This window comes from Podarcis cretensis (genome assembly GCF_951804945.1).
Source record: "Podarcis cretensis genome assembly, chromosome: 10".
NCBI lineage: Eukaryota > Metazoa > Chordata > Lepidosauria > Squamata > Lacertidae > Podarcis > Podarcis cretensis.
Genome location: NC_137179.1, coordinates 47,606,822 through 47,623,966, shown reverse-complemented (window position 1 = coordinate 47,623,966; position 17,145 = coordinate 47,606,822). Strand labels below are relative to the sequence as shown.

General features: G+C 41.5%; 2 protein-coding genes across 4 annotated transcripts in view; one reads left to right on the top strand and one right to left on the bottom strand.

Annotated features, from left to right (window-relative positions):
- Nucleotides 1–6,555, top strand: part of RASSF3 (Ras association domain family member 3) — a 56,481-nt gene extending 49,926 nt beyond the window's left edge. For all 3 annotated transcript variants that reach the window (XM_079994380.1, XM_079994381.1, XM_079994382.1), the window contains 3 exons: nt 624–891; nt 2,713–2,828; nt 3,075–6,555. In XM_079994380.1, the coding sequence (XP_079850506.1) occupies nt 624–891; nt 2,713–2,828; nt 3,075–3,224 (534 nt within the window). In that variant the 3' untranslated portion in view covers nt 3,225–6,555. The remainder of the gene's footprint in view (nt 1–623; nt 892–2,712; nt 2,829–3,074) is intronic.
- A 1,899-nt stretch (nt 6,556–8,454) lies between these two features.
- GNS (glucosamine (N-acetyl)-6-sulfatase) overlaps nt 8,455–17,145 on the bottom strand; it is a 28,217-nt gene continuing 19,526 nt past the window's right edge. The window contains exons 11-14 of the mRNA XM_079994256.1: nt 16,081–16,188; nt 15,690–15,800; nt 13,111–13,271; nt 8,455–11,889 (exon numbers count right to left, since the gene is read on the bottom strand). Of these exons, the coding sequence (XP_079850382.1) occupies nt 11,814–11,889; nt 13,111–13,271; nt 15,690–15,800; nt 16,081–16,188 (456 nt within the window). The 3' untranslated portion in view covers nt 8,455–11,813. The remainder of the gene's footprint in view (nt 11,890–13,110; nt 13,272–15,689; nt 15,801–16,080; nt 16,189–17,145) is intronic.

Genomic DNA, 17,145 nt, shown 5'->3' with positions numbered 1-17,145 from the left:
TCCCCACCTTTGCCCTAAAAGGCTTGGGCCCAGGTTACCTAAAGAGCATGCTGCCTTAACATCTGGTGGAGGGGCCTTCTCTACGTTTCATCTATGATGGAAGCAAATTTGAGTGTTACTTTCAATGGCCGCATTCCATTTTATATCCGCTTGCCCCACAAAACCTGGGTGGCTCCCTTTCTTGCTGGGTAGTAAAGACTTAGAAAGAAATTATATGCCAGACTTTTGTCATACGTGGCAGGATGGCAGACAAGTCTCCCCCAGCCCCTCTGAGTTGGTTTTCATGTTATCGTAGAATAATCATAGAATTGGAATCACAGAATTGGAAGGCACCCTGAGGATTTTCCAGCCCAACTCCCTGCAGTACAGGAATATACAACTGTCCCACATGGGGATCAAACTTGCAACTCAAACTCAGCACCGTGCTCTAGCCAACTGAGCTATGTCTGCATCCATTTGTGTTGTGTTGGGGTTTTTATGTTGATTTTGTTGAGACATTGTGATGTGGAAGCATTAGAAAAGTGTGGGGGGGGGGGAGCAAAAATGGAAGTACGGAACTGTATCTGATCCTTGAGCTTCTGGTTATTTTGAAACTAATCCTATAGTTTTTGTGTGTATTCTAGCACTCCAGCGGAGTATATACCGGCTTCATCAAAGTTCAGATGGAACTGTGCAGGCCCATCACGGTACGGGCTCCTGTGAGTCCCGGGAATCATGTCAACAACAACTCGGAGACAGCTTTTTACTTGCCAAATGGCTACACAAATACCCTTCACATCAGCAGCACTAACACTGTTCGTGAAGTTATTGAAGCTTTGCTCAAGAAGTTCATGGTGGCTGATAACCCTGCCAAGTTTGCGCTTTATAAACGTTGTCACAAGGAGGATCAAGGTATGCTTCTAAATCTTTTGAATGATCAGGGAGGGTGAGTGAGAAAGAAAGAGGTTCTGCATATAGTCACTCTGTACTCTTAAAACTTGGGGAGGAGGGCTCCCCGGTTTGAAGTCCCATTTAGCAGAGGGTTTCAACCATTTTGGGTCCACGGCTCCCTTGACCAACTACATTCTTTCTGCGGCACCCCTGTGGGGCTCAGGAGCCCAGTTATGTCACCCCTCAGCCCTTTTCGAACACACTCCCTTGTGGAGTGTTCCCTCAGCCTTGTCTCTTCTCCGCTCACCTGAGGAGTCGTCTGGGCAGCTGCAGCTGCCAGCCCTGGTCTCTGAGCTGCCCCTCCCCTGCCCCAAAGAGAGGTGCCTCCTCCCACTGCCCCACAGGGGCCTGGGAAGCACCCCCTGGCCAGCCCTAGAAGCACCATTCACCTGTGGAACTTGTAGCCAGGGCTGCTGCAGCAAACAGCTGTGCCAAGCCTTTGGGAGGCAGAGATGAGAGAGGGTATCAGAGGAGGGAGGGGAGGAAAGAGGGACAGAGTTGCCCGTGGTGTCCCTGACCATCATTCAAGGCACCCCAGGAGGCCATGGCACACTGGTTGAAAATCACTGCCATATAGTGATAATGGTTTCATAATTTCTGACCTCCCAATATATTGTGAATCCTTACGTGTGTGTGCGTGTGCGTGCACGCTATGCAAAAATCACAGTGTGGGAAAAACCATGAAGCCAGCCCATGCCTGATGCCTCTACAAAACTTCATCCTTATTTCAGACATTGTGATATATCAGTTTATCACAATGTTTAGCTGGTGATATACCACAATGTTGAAAACCAAGTATCATCCGGCCCCATTGAGAACACTAGAGTGTGTTGGAAAATACTTAGATTTATTCAGCTTGATGGATTTTACTGCAGAGGGCTGTAGTAGATAAGAAGTCACAGCAAAAAGGTGAGTGCTTTCTACTAAGGCAAAATCGTCATTAGATACACAACCCATAGATTCACTCCAAACACAGTTTAGACCCAGACACATTGCACTACTGTATAGGCCGACCTGTTTACATCTAAATACTAGGCCTACTAAACACAACATGCACTTGTATCATGTTTTGAAAATACAGTACCATCTTTCTGTTTAGGTGGTGTACGAATTGAAAAAGCACATAAATAATATTGTCTAATAAAATTGCATACATTTGCTACAAGACTCTTTAACAAGCAAGCAAGGGAGCCATAAACCAGAACCATAAAAGGTATAAAGAACTGAGTGCTAGTTTAAGTCAGCCTTTCTTATCTTCCTTCTGAAACTGCATAAATGTTCTTGTTTTTGAAAAAGGCTCTGGAAACGGTTCTTGCTACCCTTGCTGTTGGGCCACCACTGAGAAGGCTATCTTCTCTGAATGCTAAATTGCTTCACATGCCAAACAGAAGGAGCAAGATTTCATTCCAGTGCTTAGGAATGTTCATCTGGCAAAAGTGGTCCCTTAGATATACTTGAGTCTTGGCTGTAAAATAAAGTGGTTGTGGTTTTTTTAACCACAAGTTGCAGGAAACTAATTGCATATACACTTGTCAGTTTTGTGTATTCTGAATATGTTTAAGTTTGGGTGTTTTGCTTAGTGTTTCCTTTTTTGCTTTAGCAGTTGTCATTGTTGCTGTGCCTCACATAATGAACTTTGCTCATAATTCTCAGTTTGTGCATCAACATTTGAGGTGGGGGGCAGGTCTTTTGTGTGTATGTTGATCTAGTTCTAGTCCTAGTTCAGCAGAAATTCTGTATGCATATTTACTCCCCACCCCTTTAATCTCACACTTTTTTCAGTGTATATGTGCAAGCTCTCAGAAATTGAACATCCCCTTTATTTGCGGTTGGTGGCAGGCCCAAGGACAGACATGCTGAGTTTTGTTCTGCGCGAGCATGAAACTGGAGAGTTTTTGGTAAGTTGGCAGCTCTGTTTATAGCATCAAACAGCTTGGAGGGGTTCTTGAGGGTTTTCAAGTCCTACTTTTTTCCATTGCCAGGATTTTGGGCTATTTCCCAATTGATGTTTGTCAAGTGTACTACTCTCAGGCTCTTTTGTAGACCAGAGAAGGACCTGTTGTGATACCAGTTAAAGACCAGTCTGTAATTTTAAGATTTTTTAATCATCTACATGCTTTTGTTATCCCCCTTCCCCTCCACAGTGGGAAGCCTTTAGTGTTCCTGAACTACAGAACTTCTTGCGTATACTGGACAAGGAAGAAGATGAGCAGCTGCAAATCTTACAAAGACGCTACGCAGCATACAGAGACAAACTTGAAGAAGCCCTTGGTGGAGTCTGGAAACCAGGTTAAAATGGAGCCAAAGAACACTCAGGAAAAATACAAATTACCAAATATTGCATAGCATGCCAACCCCCAGAGCAAGAGCAAGAGTACCTGTGTCATTAAAACATATGACCTTTTTTTGTTATCATAGAGGTGGTTCTGTAAATTTGACATACTTTTACATCTTGCAGGTAGCAGCAAAGGGAATTTGCAATATTTGCAGACCTGTGTTGTGTGCGTACTTCACGAGTCTTTTCAAAATTACATCATGCTGTGATTGTATGATGAATCTGTTTTCAAAGACCCCGTGAAACACGAGACATTATGTGCTTTAATTATAATTTGTAGCTTTTAAAACTTAAAGGGGTGTGCAAGTTAGATTTTATTATAAATCTCAGCTCCGTTTAGAATAAGGATTATCACACTATTTGATACCAAAATTGATTTTTGCACTACCTTTCTTCTGATATTTTTGAAATACGTATTATTTTTATTTGTAGAAGGGATGAACAGGTGTGTCCCAAATGTTATGCAGAAGGTGTTGAAGTAGTCTGAGCTGGAGAAGGTAGAGGGGGAAGTAGAAAAGAAGGTGAGAGAGGAGAGAAGTGAGAATGTTGGAACAGGAGAAAAGTTGGTTAGTGTGTTGTAAAGACGGTTGAGTGTTTATGCTGATTAGTATTACTGAAATTAATATATTCAGATACTATTATTGAGAGAGAATTTACTAAATATAGTAAAAGCTGAATTGCATAGAGGCTGTGTGCGACCAGCAACACACTTTAGTCACAGTCTTGCATGTGCTGTTAAAATACACTCAGATTCTTGGTTGAGGTTTTCATGAGTAAAAACAGCTTTTAAGGAATTAATCCACAACTGTTGCAATGCTGAAAGGTGCAGTTGCCTTGATCTCACCACAAAACTTTGTACCTTTGCGTAGAAAGAGGCAAAATAGTGCCATTCTCCTGGTTTTATTTAAAAACTCAAGGAAGAAAGAAAATCTTTTTGAATTAAGTAGGCTAGGAGGGAAAGTAGCTTTGCGCTGTGAGAAACTTGAGCTATCTCTGGTTTGGTTTCTGTGTTTAAACTATACAAGTTTTGAAAAACTGGCTAGGATTCTGTATGCTGCTGAACCATGGTAAATAATTGGAAGAGGAAGAATTTTGTGTTTTGACTGTAACTGCATTTCCCCCCAGAACTATTTTTATCTAAAGTATGTAAAGTGTAAATGAAATCAAAGAAATGGGTGTGCAATTCAAACCTTTATATAAATGTATCAAAAGACTTTCAAGTTTATATTTGCGGCCACCCAGGGGGAAAAAAGATATTGGTTTGGAGTAATAATTTATATAATTTAAGGAATCGTGAGCAGCAACCATCCCCCCTCCTTTGAATTATTTGGGCATTAATTTTGAAATTTCTGAGTAATATCTGCCAGTTGCTGACACCTGGTGGGAATTATATGCAACTCCAAGACATATGTTCTCTTGGGAAAGTGTGCCTTTTATTGTTTTTAAAACTTTGGCTGCTTATTCCCCTCAAAATATTGAGGTTTGAGGGAGAGGTTCTAATCTCAGACTTGCCAAGACAATCTTGATATATTAAATGGTTACCAATAACTTAAAAGTAGAATTAGGTATCAATCAAAGGCATATCTTGTTGGAGTTTTTATTATTATTCCATGTGTAATACTGTAGTGCTTTGTGTGTGTCTGTTTTTTACCGGCGACCTAATCAAGAGTCACATAGGGTAGTGGGTGCAGGTTATGTGTTGAATATCAGTTTTGGAATTCTTTTTCTACAAAGGCTATGTGTCACATTATCGGAAAGGTTTAGATGTTAACTGCTTCTATGTGCCAGCCACCCAGAAGCCTTTGCCCTTTGTTGAGGGAAGTGTTAACATTTAAATGCTTCTTATGGCACACATGTTGGCCAGTTGTGTGCAAGGGTATATACCCTGCTAGGAACACACCATTAACTGGCAGAGTGTGTACACTTTGCGCACAGTGGCGCCATCCTCTTAGCAAGATGCATCAAACATGGCTTCTGCATAAAGCATTGTCACAGAAAGAGATTTTTCACTAGAGCAGAGCCAAAAGTTAATCACTGAGCCCTTTCTGCCAAAATTAGGGGTGCAGAGGGTAGCGCCACCCCACAAAAAACGGTGGTGACCCCCCACCTCACTTTTTTTTGTTCCTTCCACTGCATTTTCATTTATTTTTCCCATTTCTGAGTGCTGTTGCTTTGTTTCAAAATGGCAGCTTTTTTTTTTTTACAGCGGTTCTCAACCTGTGGGTCCCCAGATGTTGTTGGACTACAACTCCCATCATCCCTGAGCTCTGGCCTTGCTAGCTAGGGGTGATGGGAGTTGTAGTTCAACCTCTGGGGACCCACAGGTTGGGAAAGGCTCCATCTGTCTTGAAGCCAGATCGGAGTGAAGGCAGGAGGGCCCTGCTTCCTGCTTCCACTCTGGTTGTCTTCCTGGGTTAAGAAGTCAGTGGAGTAAGGGAAGAAAGCTCCATTTCCCACCCCCGTTTTGGCCTCAGAATGGACACCATCAGAGCTAGGAAGCAGAATATCCTGTACGCAGTGGAAGAAATGCCTTCGGCAAGTCAGGAGAAAACCCCACCTTTGTTTGTGTTCGTATTCTCATGTGCACAGTTCCAAAATGGCTGCCCAACTTGGATGTGGTAAACTGGGGAAGAGGAGTGCATTTTGGCTTAGCTCTTTGCTCACGCCTTGCATCTGGGAGCAGCTGAATTCTAAGCTGGCCTTCGGAGTCACTTAATTCTATTGAAACTCATAAAAAGTTGATGTTTGGAATTTTAATATTAATCAGGTTGCGCGAAATTTAAATACAGTATTTCAGTCTAGAAATGACAATCTACAAGTATGTGAATCTTAATTATTATTTTTACTTGAACTTTGTGTTTTCCTTACCCCTACATCTTCTCTTGGTGTGTTTTATGAACTGCAGGAATAAAAGAATTTATATTCCAAGCAGTCTCAAGCTGAAAACACACTGGTTACTACAGGTGTTTTGTTTTTTGTTTTAAAAACCCAAAGCTTCAAAGAATAGGTCAACATTGATCCAAAGGTAGGGTTTTTTGGAAGGCTTTAATTTTGTTTTCTTGTCAGGTTCTCAATCTGTCAAAGATGCATTGCAAACTGTTTTATGTTTTGACTTTGGTAGTAGCTGACTGGAGGGTGATGTGGAAAACACTGAAAAAGGGTTTTCTTTTTTTAAAAAACAAACTCGTACTATTTATTTTGATTTTTTTTAATAGGGAAGCCTTAATGATTCCCTCTGAAGTTGTTATAGCAAGTTGTAATTCCATCATTAAAGCTGAAGTTGACACCGATGTGGATGCTTTCATTGTTTAATTATTGGTTTAAGTTTATAGTACTTCCAACTACAAGTTAATGGCAACAATCAGCACCAGGCATCTGACACCAGCTAAATTTCCCTCAATATCTCCAAGGGTGAGGGGTACAATATTTACATTATTTTTGTTGTTTTTACAGTTATACTTCCACATGCCAGAGATGGATAGTGACTTTCCCAGGACACAAAATTCCGCTACGTTCAAGGATAAGAAAAAGCAAACCATTTGTTCATGTTCCAGCAATCAGGAAAATTCCTTACAAATTCAAATCACGCGTCCTAGTAAAGGCATAACCAAGCCTGCAGCAAGTATTCTTCAGCTTAGGGATGGCAGGTGCTTAACACATTAAGCAGCTATGGCCCATTAGAATCTGAGAGAGTTGTCATATTGTAGACATTGCCTATTATCACAACCCTTTATACTTTGAGAAACTGCAGGGCCTGCATTTATCCAAAATTGTTTTTCAGGGCTCTAACATGATGCTATAACATCTAACGAAAACTTAACCACAGACCTCCTTCATTGGTTATAAAAGATTCATCATTGCTGCTGGAGTCTTTAGAGCTTTATTAAGTGAGAGCAACCCAACTGAAGCTGGAGTTCTGTTACAAAAGCGAAGCAAATGAATGATAAACAAAATTAAACCATGCTGAAAAATAGGTTGGTGTGCTGTAAAGTGATTTCTCGTAGAAATCATCATGAAAAAGAACACATGACATTCTGTATAGTTTCTTTATTCAAATCTCACTTCAGAAACCACGGAGCAGGCCCAGAATTTTCAGTAGCTTGGGATCTCTCCCTGCATTAAATGTTACAATCGCAAGATAATTTGTAGTGCTAATTTGGGTTTTTCCTGAGGTTTCTTTATAGGTAAAGCAACCAACTTCCACTGGGGTGGTCATGGATGTTGGGGTTCCCCCTCCCCTATTTAACAAAGACATTTTATTTATTGAAGTGTTTATGCTATTTATTATGCATAGCTATTCATGCCCTGGTTACAACCACATTAGAGTACTGTCACGTGCGCTAAATGTTGTCTTTTAAGGATGATCTGGAAGCTTTAACTCGGGGGTCAGCAAACTTTTTCAGCAGGGGGCCAGTCCACTGTCCCTCAGACCTTGGGGGCCAGACTATATTTTGAAGAAAAAAGAACGAATTCCTTTGCCCCACAAATAACCCAGAGATGCATTTTAAATAAAAGCACACATTCTACTCATGTAAAAACACGCCGATTCCTGGACTGTCCGCTGGCCGGATTTAGAAGGCGATTGGGCTGGATCCGGTCCCTGGGCCTTAGTTGCCTACCCATGCTTTAACTCATAGAAAACAGCTGCTGAGTTACATGTGCAGGCTAAACAATACCAATACAGGCTAAATAATACCAATACAGCACATATTCTACACCACCTCTTCTGCTTTCAAAGAGCCAATGAAAGTGTTGATTGTTTCCTTTAAAGCCTTAAATAAGACCAGGTTATCAGGAGGAGGAGGCCCCATTAGCTAAAGTGGTGCTTCAGGTTAAGAACGGACCTCCGGAACGAATTAAGTACTTAACCCGAGGTACCACTATAGAACATAAGGCCCAGTAAAACAGATGAAGTGTTAATTGTGCTTGTGTTTATGGAAGGTTCTTAAAAGCACTTCAAAAGGAGTAAGAACTGTGCCAATGGCCACAGAGCGCAGCACTTGTGTAATTTCAACACGCAGTGGTCTTGTGTAGTGGGGTGTCCTGCCTCTTGCTGCCAAGTGGTGTGTATACTTCAGAACATTTATGTGGATGCAGGATGTGGTGGTGTTTTTTACAGAATTTTAAGCTGTTCCTCACAAAGCTAAATCAATGTGTCATGATCACCAAATAGATACGTCACTCAACAATTCAGATTTGTGTGCCTTTAATTTCAGTTCATCACAAACAATTATTTTTGTTGTACATAAATTTAATTACTGAAAAGTGCAGCAATAATACAGGGTCCTTCAAAGGGCACTTTCTAAAAAAATTACTATGATTCATGAGTTAAGAAAACTAGCATACATAGTTGTCGTACAGCAACACTTAAAGGAAAACTGAACAGAAAATGCCATGGTTTTGAGCAGCGTTACAAACAACATTTTACTGAGGTTTTTTTGTTTTTGTTTTGTACTGATCAGGATGGATTTGGTGGTGTGGGGCCTAAGTACCAAAAAGACCTACCTAGTATAAGCACTTGTAAAACCCTAGCAATTACATGCAGTGACTGTCTATTTGTTGAGTTACATATGAACAGACAGCCTTCCAGAATAACTTGCCTTTTAAAAGAACTTGCATTTTGGCCAAGAGTTGTTTTTTAGCAGAAACTTCTGAGATGATAGGGCAGTGCTGTGAAACGTTAACGAGCCCTGAAAAAACTTGATAGGTTCTGTTAATTGAGATAGAAGTTGCTTTTTTCTCTGCACAAGAGAGGTGAGCTGTGAAAAAAAAAATCTAATTAAAACTCCACAAGTCAACTCGGCTCCTGCTCACAATATATAGCAGCTATGCAATGTCATGAGTAACTGTGTGCAAATTGGCTTGCCAGGCAAATTCATTTTCTACTGCATAGTTTGCTCCCACATCACTGCCAAGCAGTTCTCAGTTTAGCAATGTGAATGTTACCGTCATGTTTTCTTTAAAACTAATACTGTGTAAGGCCTCTGTTGGTATCCAACAGTTGGAGGACAGCATCTTCATAGTAAAGTGCAAACAGACAACAATAGCTAGAATCTTACAGAAAGAAGTGATTAGATCTGTGTGTGGGGCTGTGTGTTACTTTTAGGTAAATGCTTAGGCGCAAAGACTGGTTAAAAGTAGGTTTCTAGTGGTCCTTTCATTCTTACGATTCCACTTGGCATCAAGTTCAAAGCAGCCTATTTTTCCCATGCCAACATTGTGCACTGAGACATGATTGGACTTCCTCTCCCTGACACCCCCAGAGCTCCCCCAATCTCCACACAGAGCAAATTTTGGGGTTGTATAGGGATCTGCAGGTGGAGGAAAAGGGAAAGTCCTGTTTGCGTGAACTAAAATCAAGCACAAGTTGTGGTTTGTTTGTTTTTTAACAGACGATATGCAGCTTTGGATAGGATAGTTAGAAGTTAACACATTTAAGACATTTTGAGATGCAAGTTCACTGTTCTGAAATAAAATAATAGTAAGAACCTAAAGAAATAACAAAACAAGTAAAAATCTTTCCATTCTATGTTTTACAAGATCCCAAGTTCCTTCCTGAATTGCTATTGTATATTACCTGGTTCATAAGTGCCTTGTGAAGAATCAACTGGTGGATTTCATAGTATTAAATATACCAAACTACTACTAAGTTGTTCCACTCATTCTGTATGGTTAGTTTTGATAGCATGAACATTGTTTAAGACATGCAGCACAGAATCTTTTGCTCAGACCAAGTAAAACACCTTAAATCTTAAATGTTTACCTTAAAGTCAGGGGTGGCAAACTGGTGGCCTGCCAGATACCACTGAACTTCCATCATTCCAGACTGATGAATGTGATGGCTGGGACTGATGGCAATTGGGAATCCAACAACCTCCAGGTGATTACAGGCTCCCACCCCCTACTCTCAAGTCCACACAAACAGAATATGACAAATGAATATATTAGAAGTTAACCTTAATATGGTATAGGAGCTTGCTACTAAAATATGTTGGAACTCATTCTGATCCACTCTAGCTAGAGGTATTAAATGCAGACGGGGAGACAAGAGTAATCTTTCTCAAGGTTATGTATGAGAAACAGAAAATAAAAACACATAATCTATTTAACTGCAGCAGAACTGACATGTTTCTAGCTCTGATTTAAATCACTAAAGTTGACGAGCAATGCCCCCCCTTGCTGGTTTTCAGAGGTGTTTAAATTGGCTGGAGCCTAAATCTCTGAAGCAATTTCCTTTCATGCTCTTCCCCCATTTCCAGGATGACTCAAGCCACCTTCTCACCTTATTGCTCCTTGACCCTGCTGCTCTTTATGTGACCTCAGCCTTTATCATCTGACACAGCATATGTCCAAATAGGCCATTCCTATAAAAGAGGTCCATTTATATTTGTTGCTCCTATCTATTGTTAAGTGGATACGACTGGGACAAAACTGTTTGGGGGCGTTGTGTTGCCCAAGTGTTTAACGAGATATGCCCTTTGGGTGATAAGTCAGCCAATTGAAGAGAACTGGTCTGGTATTCAAGCAAATGTCAATAACAGGTAGCAAAACAGTCTGATCGGCTTCTCTGGATATTAAATAAAAATAGGACCAAATGTGCTAACAATATATTTCACAGGCATAGGGCAATCGAGAATAAGAAGCGTCAAGTCTGGGCATCAAATAAATACGACTTGCAGTTTTCTGGCATAAAGGGCTAATACAGTAAGCATTATATCCTAAAGCAACTTTCTCAGATGAGGCACTGGAAATACTCTCCTCTGTATATATTGCTACATTGGGACGTCAGATTCTATTGTACTTTTGAGAATGCACATTTTCCAATTAAAATATCACTCTTAAATTAGTGGCTCCCATACAAAATAAATGGCACATTCAGCGCATTTTCTATCAAAATTTTTTTTGGGGGGGGGCGTGTCTCTCCATTTAGTGGTTTACTTGGTTCTGATCTGAAAAGAGAGTTGATGAATACATATTGAGACAATCTAACAGGCACATACATTCTAATCAGCAATTCCAGGCGAGTCCTGAAAGGCTGAGAAGAAAAACAGTGGCAACCTCCCTGGTTAAAACTTGATTATACTATACTTCTAAACACAACCCAGAAGCATGATGCATCTTCTTAAAAAGCTTAGCCGGTAGTGCTGTAGGGAGGTGATCTATAGCCTCTGCCTATAGGGCAGGCCCAGGATGACCCTGCTCCCCCTCCCCAAAAAAAACTTACATCAGGACCAGCTCTCAAAGGTAAGCAGTTAACACAGTTTCCACCTGAGGTCTTTCACATAACACCAAACAAATTGAGATTCCTGGCCACAAGTCAACATTGTACTTCAGGATGCCATTTTCAGATTGATGTGGTAATCAGATTTTGAGGGAACTAGACCGATCGTGTCTGTTAGCACGTATTGCACAAAACAACCAGCTGGGGAGGTTATTTTCTCCAAACAGAGTCCGCCAATCATGCCTTTCAGATGTAGTCATAGTGGATTCAGCAGATATTCTGCAGTCACTTTGAAGAAATGTTAACAAAACAGGCTAGTCACTGCAGTTACAGGGACCGTGTAAAAAGTCTGCGAGCCTGAGTCCCATGATTGCTGAACATCAGGTGTGGGTTGAACTTGTATCTACAGGGAAAGGGGTGAGTTTGGGAGAAGAAGGGGGGAAAAACAAGTGCTTTCAAGTCAAGTCTGGTATTTACAGTTTTTTAAAATATCTGCATTCTATGTGTGTTACAGAATCTCTCGCTGATCTTTTCCTCGAGAGAAACCTCTGCTGTATTAGTTACATCACATGCATGCAAGAACCCGTACTCTATTAAAATGAATGGCGGCCATATAGATGCTGCATTTAGTTGAACACAGTATTTTCAAAGAAGCAACTGTTTCCATTGTTTAGTTCCAAGCTCAAAATTGTTCGAAGCAGCTGCTAACAAGCAAATTGCAGCAAGGGGTTTGTTATATATAAGCTTTAAAGACTTCATGGTTAGGGCCCAGATACACGGTTTCTTTTAAAGCCTGTGGCTTGGACCAAGGAAAACCTTCCCCCGCAACCCCCCCAAATCCTCTCTATGAGAAACATTTTATTCAAGATAAATGATCTTAGTATTCAGGTCTCAGGGGTGTGTGTGTGTGTGTGTGTGTAAGTAAATTTCTTTACTGCTTTATATTTTTAATAAAAATCTCAAAGTGGTTTAAGGTAAAGGTAAAGGGACCCCTGACCATTAGTTCCATTCGTGGCTGACTCTGGGGTTGCGGCGCTCATCTCGCTTTATTGGCTGAGGGAGCTGGCGTACCAGTTATGTGGCCAGCATAACTAAGCCGCTTCTGGAGAACCAGAGCAGCGCATGGAAACGCCGTTTACCTTCCCACCGGAGCAGTAGCTATTTATCTACTTGCACTTTGACGTGCTTTCAAACTGCTAGGTTGGCAGGAGCAGGGACCGAGCAACGGGAGCTCACCCCGTTGCGGGGATTCGAACCGCCGACCTTCTGATCAGCAAGTCCTAGGCTCTGTGGCAAAGTGGTTTACAGCATATTAAATCAATAAAGCATTAACCAGGTGATGTTCCTCCAGCCTCATGAGGAGCCTCTTTAGTGGAACTGGTGAGCATGGGCCTTTCGGGGAGCAGCCATCACACCTCACTGCAGGGTGATGTTCCTTTGTTGGATATCTTTCACTATTAAAAGGACTTGCCTCACTTGCAAGAATTCCGATTTAAAACCTTGCAACTGAATTTTACTTACAGTAACTCAAAAGACCAAGAGGGAAAGTCTATGTGCCTGAACTGTTCAAAAACAGTTGCAAAGCCATATAATGACTGAAATAGGTCAATAGGTGCAGGCTTACCCTGGATCAAAGACCCCTGGTGTGCGGCAAGTTGCTCCAGAACAGGACTGCAACATCATTAGCCGATAGTTCATCTTTTCTAAAATTTCTTGATCTATTGTTTTTGCGATGTTGGTAATCTGGTGCGGGTCTGCAGTCAAATTGTAAACTTCGACAAACACCTGCATTAAAAAAAAAAGACAGGACAGGCTAAATAATATGGAACTGAGAATTTATAGGCAGAGATACTACGATGAAGATTGCTATTACATCTTAACATGGTCTATTACAGTGGTACTTTGGGTTGCATATGCTTCAGGTTACATACACTTCAGGTTACAGACTCCGCTAACCTAGAAATAGTACCTCGGGTTAAGAACTTTGCTTCAGGATGAGAACAGAAATCACGCAGCAGCGGGAGGCCCCATTAGCTAAAGTGGTACCTCAGGTTAAGAACAGTTTCCGGTTAAGAACGGACCTCCAGAATGAATTAAGTTCTTAACCCGAGGTACCACTGTAGATGCCACATGGATAAATCCATATGTCGATCCCATCCTGTAGCTCCTTTTGTGGGAGCAATACATCTGAACTTCAGCTTGGTTTCTGCAACAGTAAGCAGAAAGCAAATCTCTTTCTCATCGTCTTCTAGTTTCACCACTCATAGTGGATCACCCTCACGATAACTGGGAGGCGCTGTCAAGTGAGATGGCCGCCCTCTTTCACCAAGCGCGCAAACTTTGGGAGGGAGGGGGACACCCGCCTAGCCTGCCAGGTCAGCTGAATCAACCCTGGTGATCTATGGGGTGACAGATGTCGCTTCACGAGCAAGTGTTCATGCAGCCAACATCTTACTAATGGGATTTAAATTTCGCTTCTAAAGGGAGAGGTAGGTCACTAAAATCCTCTCAAAGCCAATTGTCCCGGATCTTTTTACAGACCTGTGTTCCCTCCTCAGTGTTCAAGCTGCCTGCCTCGTTTCAATTTACAATGCTACCGGTTCATCAAACCTTAAGTTTTACATTCATCATTAGCAACTACTGCTAGAACCGCACCTGTTAGAACAAGAACCGTACTCTGATGCTCGGCCCCAGCCTTGTTTTTTGTACATCCCTTGCAGCACATAGCAAACAGCACCTTACCCAATGTTTGCTCACTCCAGCAGTGAGATATAGCTGAGTGTACAATCCAGAGCAGGCTATGCATGCAGGTCTCTTTCTCCTAGTATTAAAATTACTGCCTCTTTAAAGCCAAACAGAGCAGTATTCACTGTCAATGCAGGTAAGGAGTAACATGCCAAAAACCCATTTCTAGCCATTACACAGTTACCTGGTGTGTGATTGCTCTGCACAAAAGGAAATACTAAACTTCTGCACCAATGTTATAGGAACTACTTATACCAAAAGCAACTGAAAATATAACCATGTCCACTAGGATGTGGGGTATATATAACATGGGTTGAGAAATAAGAACAGAGAGTCTTCCCTCTGAAGAATCTAACTAGAAACAGAGTGACAGTCAGAAGAGGGAATAAGGGATTGATTGCTGTAGAAGTGTAGGAAGAGAACTTCTTTCATAATGACAACACAGAATAATAGTATTCTATTAAAACTGATATTCTCTTAAGCTGTGACCTGCTGTGAAGATGGCAATTCTCTGTCACGCAGTGCTGTCATATTCCTTACACATCTCTCTACCGGCTTCATTTGGCTAAACTCACACAGCTTTCTCTACGTATCTTTTCATTGCAAGATTCTGCTTGTAAAAGAAAATTTTCAGAGTTCTTGAGCCGACACTGAGTTTACTTCAGAAGACAGAAGGTAAGTGCTGGACTAGCAAGATTATAGGTAAAGGTAAAAAAAGGTAAAGGACCCCTGGACGGTTAAGTCCAGTCAAAGGCAACTGGGGTTGTGGTGCTCATCTCACTTTCAGGGCAAGGGAGCCGGCATTTGTCCACAGACAGCCTTCCGGGTCATGTGGCCAGCATAACTAAGTTGCTTCTGGCGCAACGGAACACTTACAGAAACCAGAGCACATGGAAACGCCGTTTACCTTCCCACCGCAGCAGTACCTATTTATCTACTTGCACTGGTGTGCTTTCAAACTGCTAGGTTGGCAGGAGCCAGAACAAAGCAACGGGAGCTCACCCTGTCACGAGGATTCGAACCGCAAAATTATATACCCCTACTAAAGGTTGCTTCCTGCATTGCATTTTACTGACACAGGGATAAATTCTTACAGGAGTGGGTCGTTGTTCCCTTTGTCAAAGTTCACCTAAGTATTTAACGAGTTAGAATTGTCGTTTGGGGTCAGAAGCAGCCCCGGGAGTCTTGCTAACTGCGTAACTGAAACGAAAGTTACAAACCCAAAACGAACAGGATGATTAAATATAGATATCTGAACCAGCTGTCTGGTGATGGAGCTTTCAGGTCAAATGGAAAATAGCTGATCACACTAAATTTAACCTACTTGGTTAACCACGTTCTGGGATTTGCATAAATAACTCCTAGAACCGTTATTCCCATCTGCTCAGAATAAATACATCAGGAGTTGAAGTTAACATGGTCCTGTAAAAACAACAACCCAAAAAACAGAACAATTACCTCACGATCATCAAATTCACAGTACTGCAGATCCCATGAAGAAGAGAGTGTTCTTACACATGCATATGTATTGTTGTATGCATCTTCACAGACACAATCTGGAAAACAATGCTATAAAAACAAAAGTTCTGTTACAATGCGGCAGCACACATCCATTGTTAAACATGAACAATACAGAGCACCGACACTGGACAGCAACGTAGGTTAAGACCCAGCCCACAGACTGTCCTAGATGCAACTGCAAATTTGCTTTTAAACGCTTCCTTTTTTGGGGCCCATGTACAAGTTGCCACTCCTAATCTTTCCACACAAACCCTCAGCGACCCCATGCTTCTCAACATTCTTCAGATAAGGATTCTAAAAGCAAATGGAAGAAAACAGAACTACGTACGGTGACACCGGGTCCAAGGGCAGGGCAGGTAGGATCACTACTGTTGTGTCCTTCTCCTTGGTACTCAACCAAAACATCTGATCTCCAGGTCACATTTGCATCTCCTCTCTAAAATAAAGCAGATGTCAACAACTGTGTGGGTCAGACCGAGTAGAATGGAAGCTTCATAAAACAAAAAGAGCTTTTAGCCTTCAGAACTGTGGAGACTAAGCCTGAAACTTGTGGTAGCAGCAGCAGAGACTTAAGTATAAACACGAAGAAAGCCCCAGTCCTTGCACTCTATAGTTTCATGACTGAAAGCGGATGTCATCTTCAGTATCTGATGTTAGAGATAGAAGAACTGCTGAGAAAGAATTTATATGAATTTTCACACTGCTAAAGTGTCCCATAAATGCACTTGGTGCTCTCCACCAGATTCACCATGGCGCAAATGTGTGAGGTACAACTACAGAGCTCAGAGATGTTATGCCAGGCATAGGTAAACTCAGCCCTTCAGATGTTTTTGGCCTACAACTCCCATCATCCCTAGCTAACAGGACCAGTGGTCAAGGATGATGGGAACTGTAGTCCCAAAAATATCTGGAGGGCCGAGTTTGCCTATGCCTGGACTATGCTAAGTTTATATGTTATAAGCATGCACCATTCCTTTCTTTTAGCTCCTCTGGAACTTATCATAAAGCATTTTGTTTCTTTCTCCTTTTTCCCTTATAATATATACAACAATGTCTCGCATCGAATACAACTGATCTGCAGAAACGACTTTATGATAGGAAAGTAGATATGATGTGTGCAATTTGTAACCCAAGAAAATAAAGACAATTGTTTTTAAAAAAGATACAGGTAAGCTGCATCAGTACTTAAATTATTTCACAATATTATTTAATCAGTAAATTGGGTTGTGTTCAATAAATATACACTCTGATTTGCTTTACACCAGGTTGTATTATTTTTTTGTCCATCTAGCTCGATATCAGCTATTCTATGCCTCTCAGACACTGTTCTTTCACATCACATGCTGCCTGATCCTTCCGTTTTAGTGGGTGTCTGCACACAGAAGATCCTGGG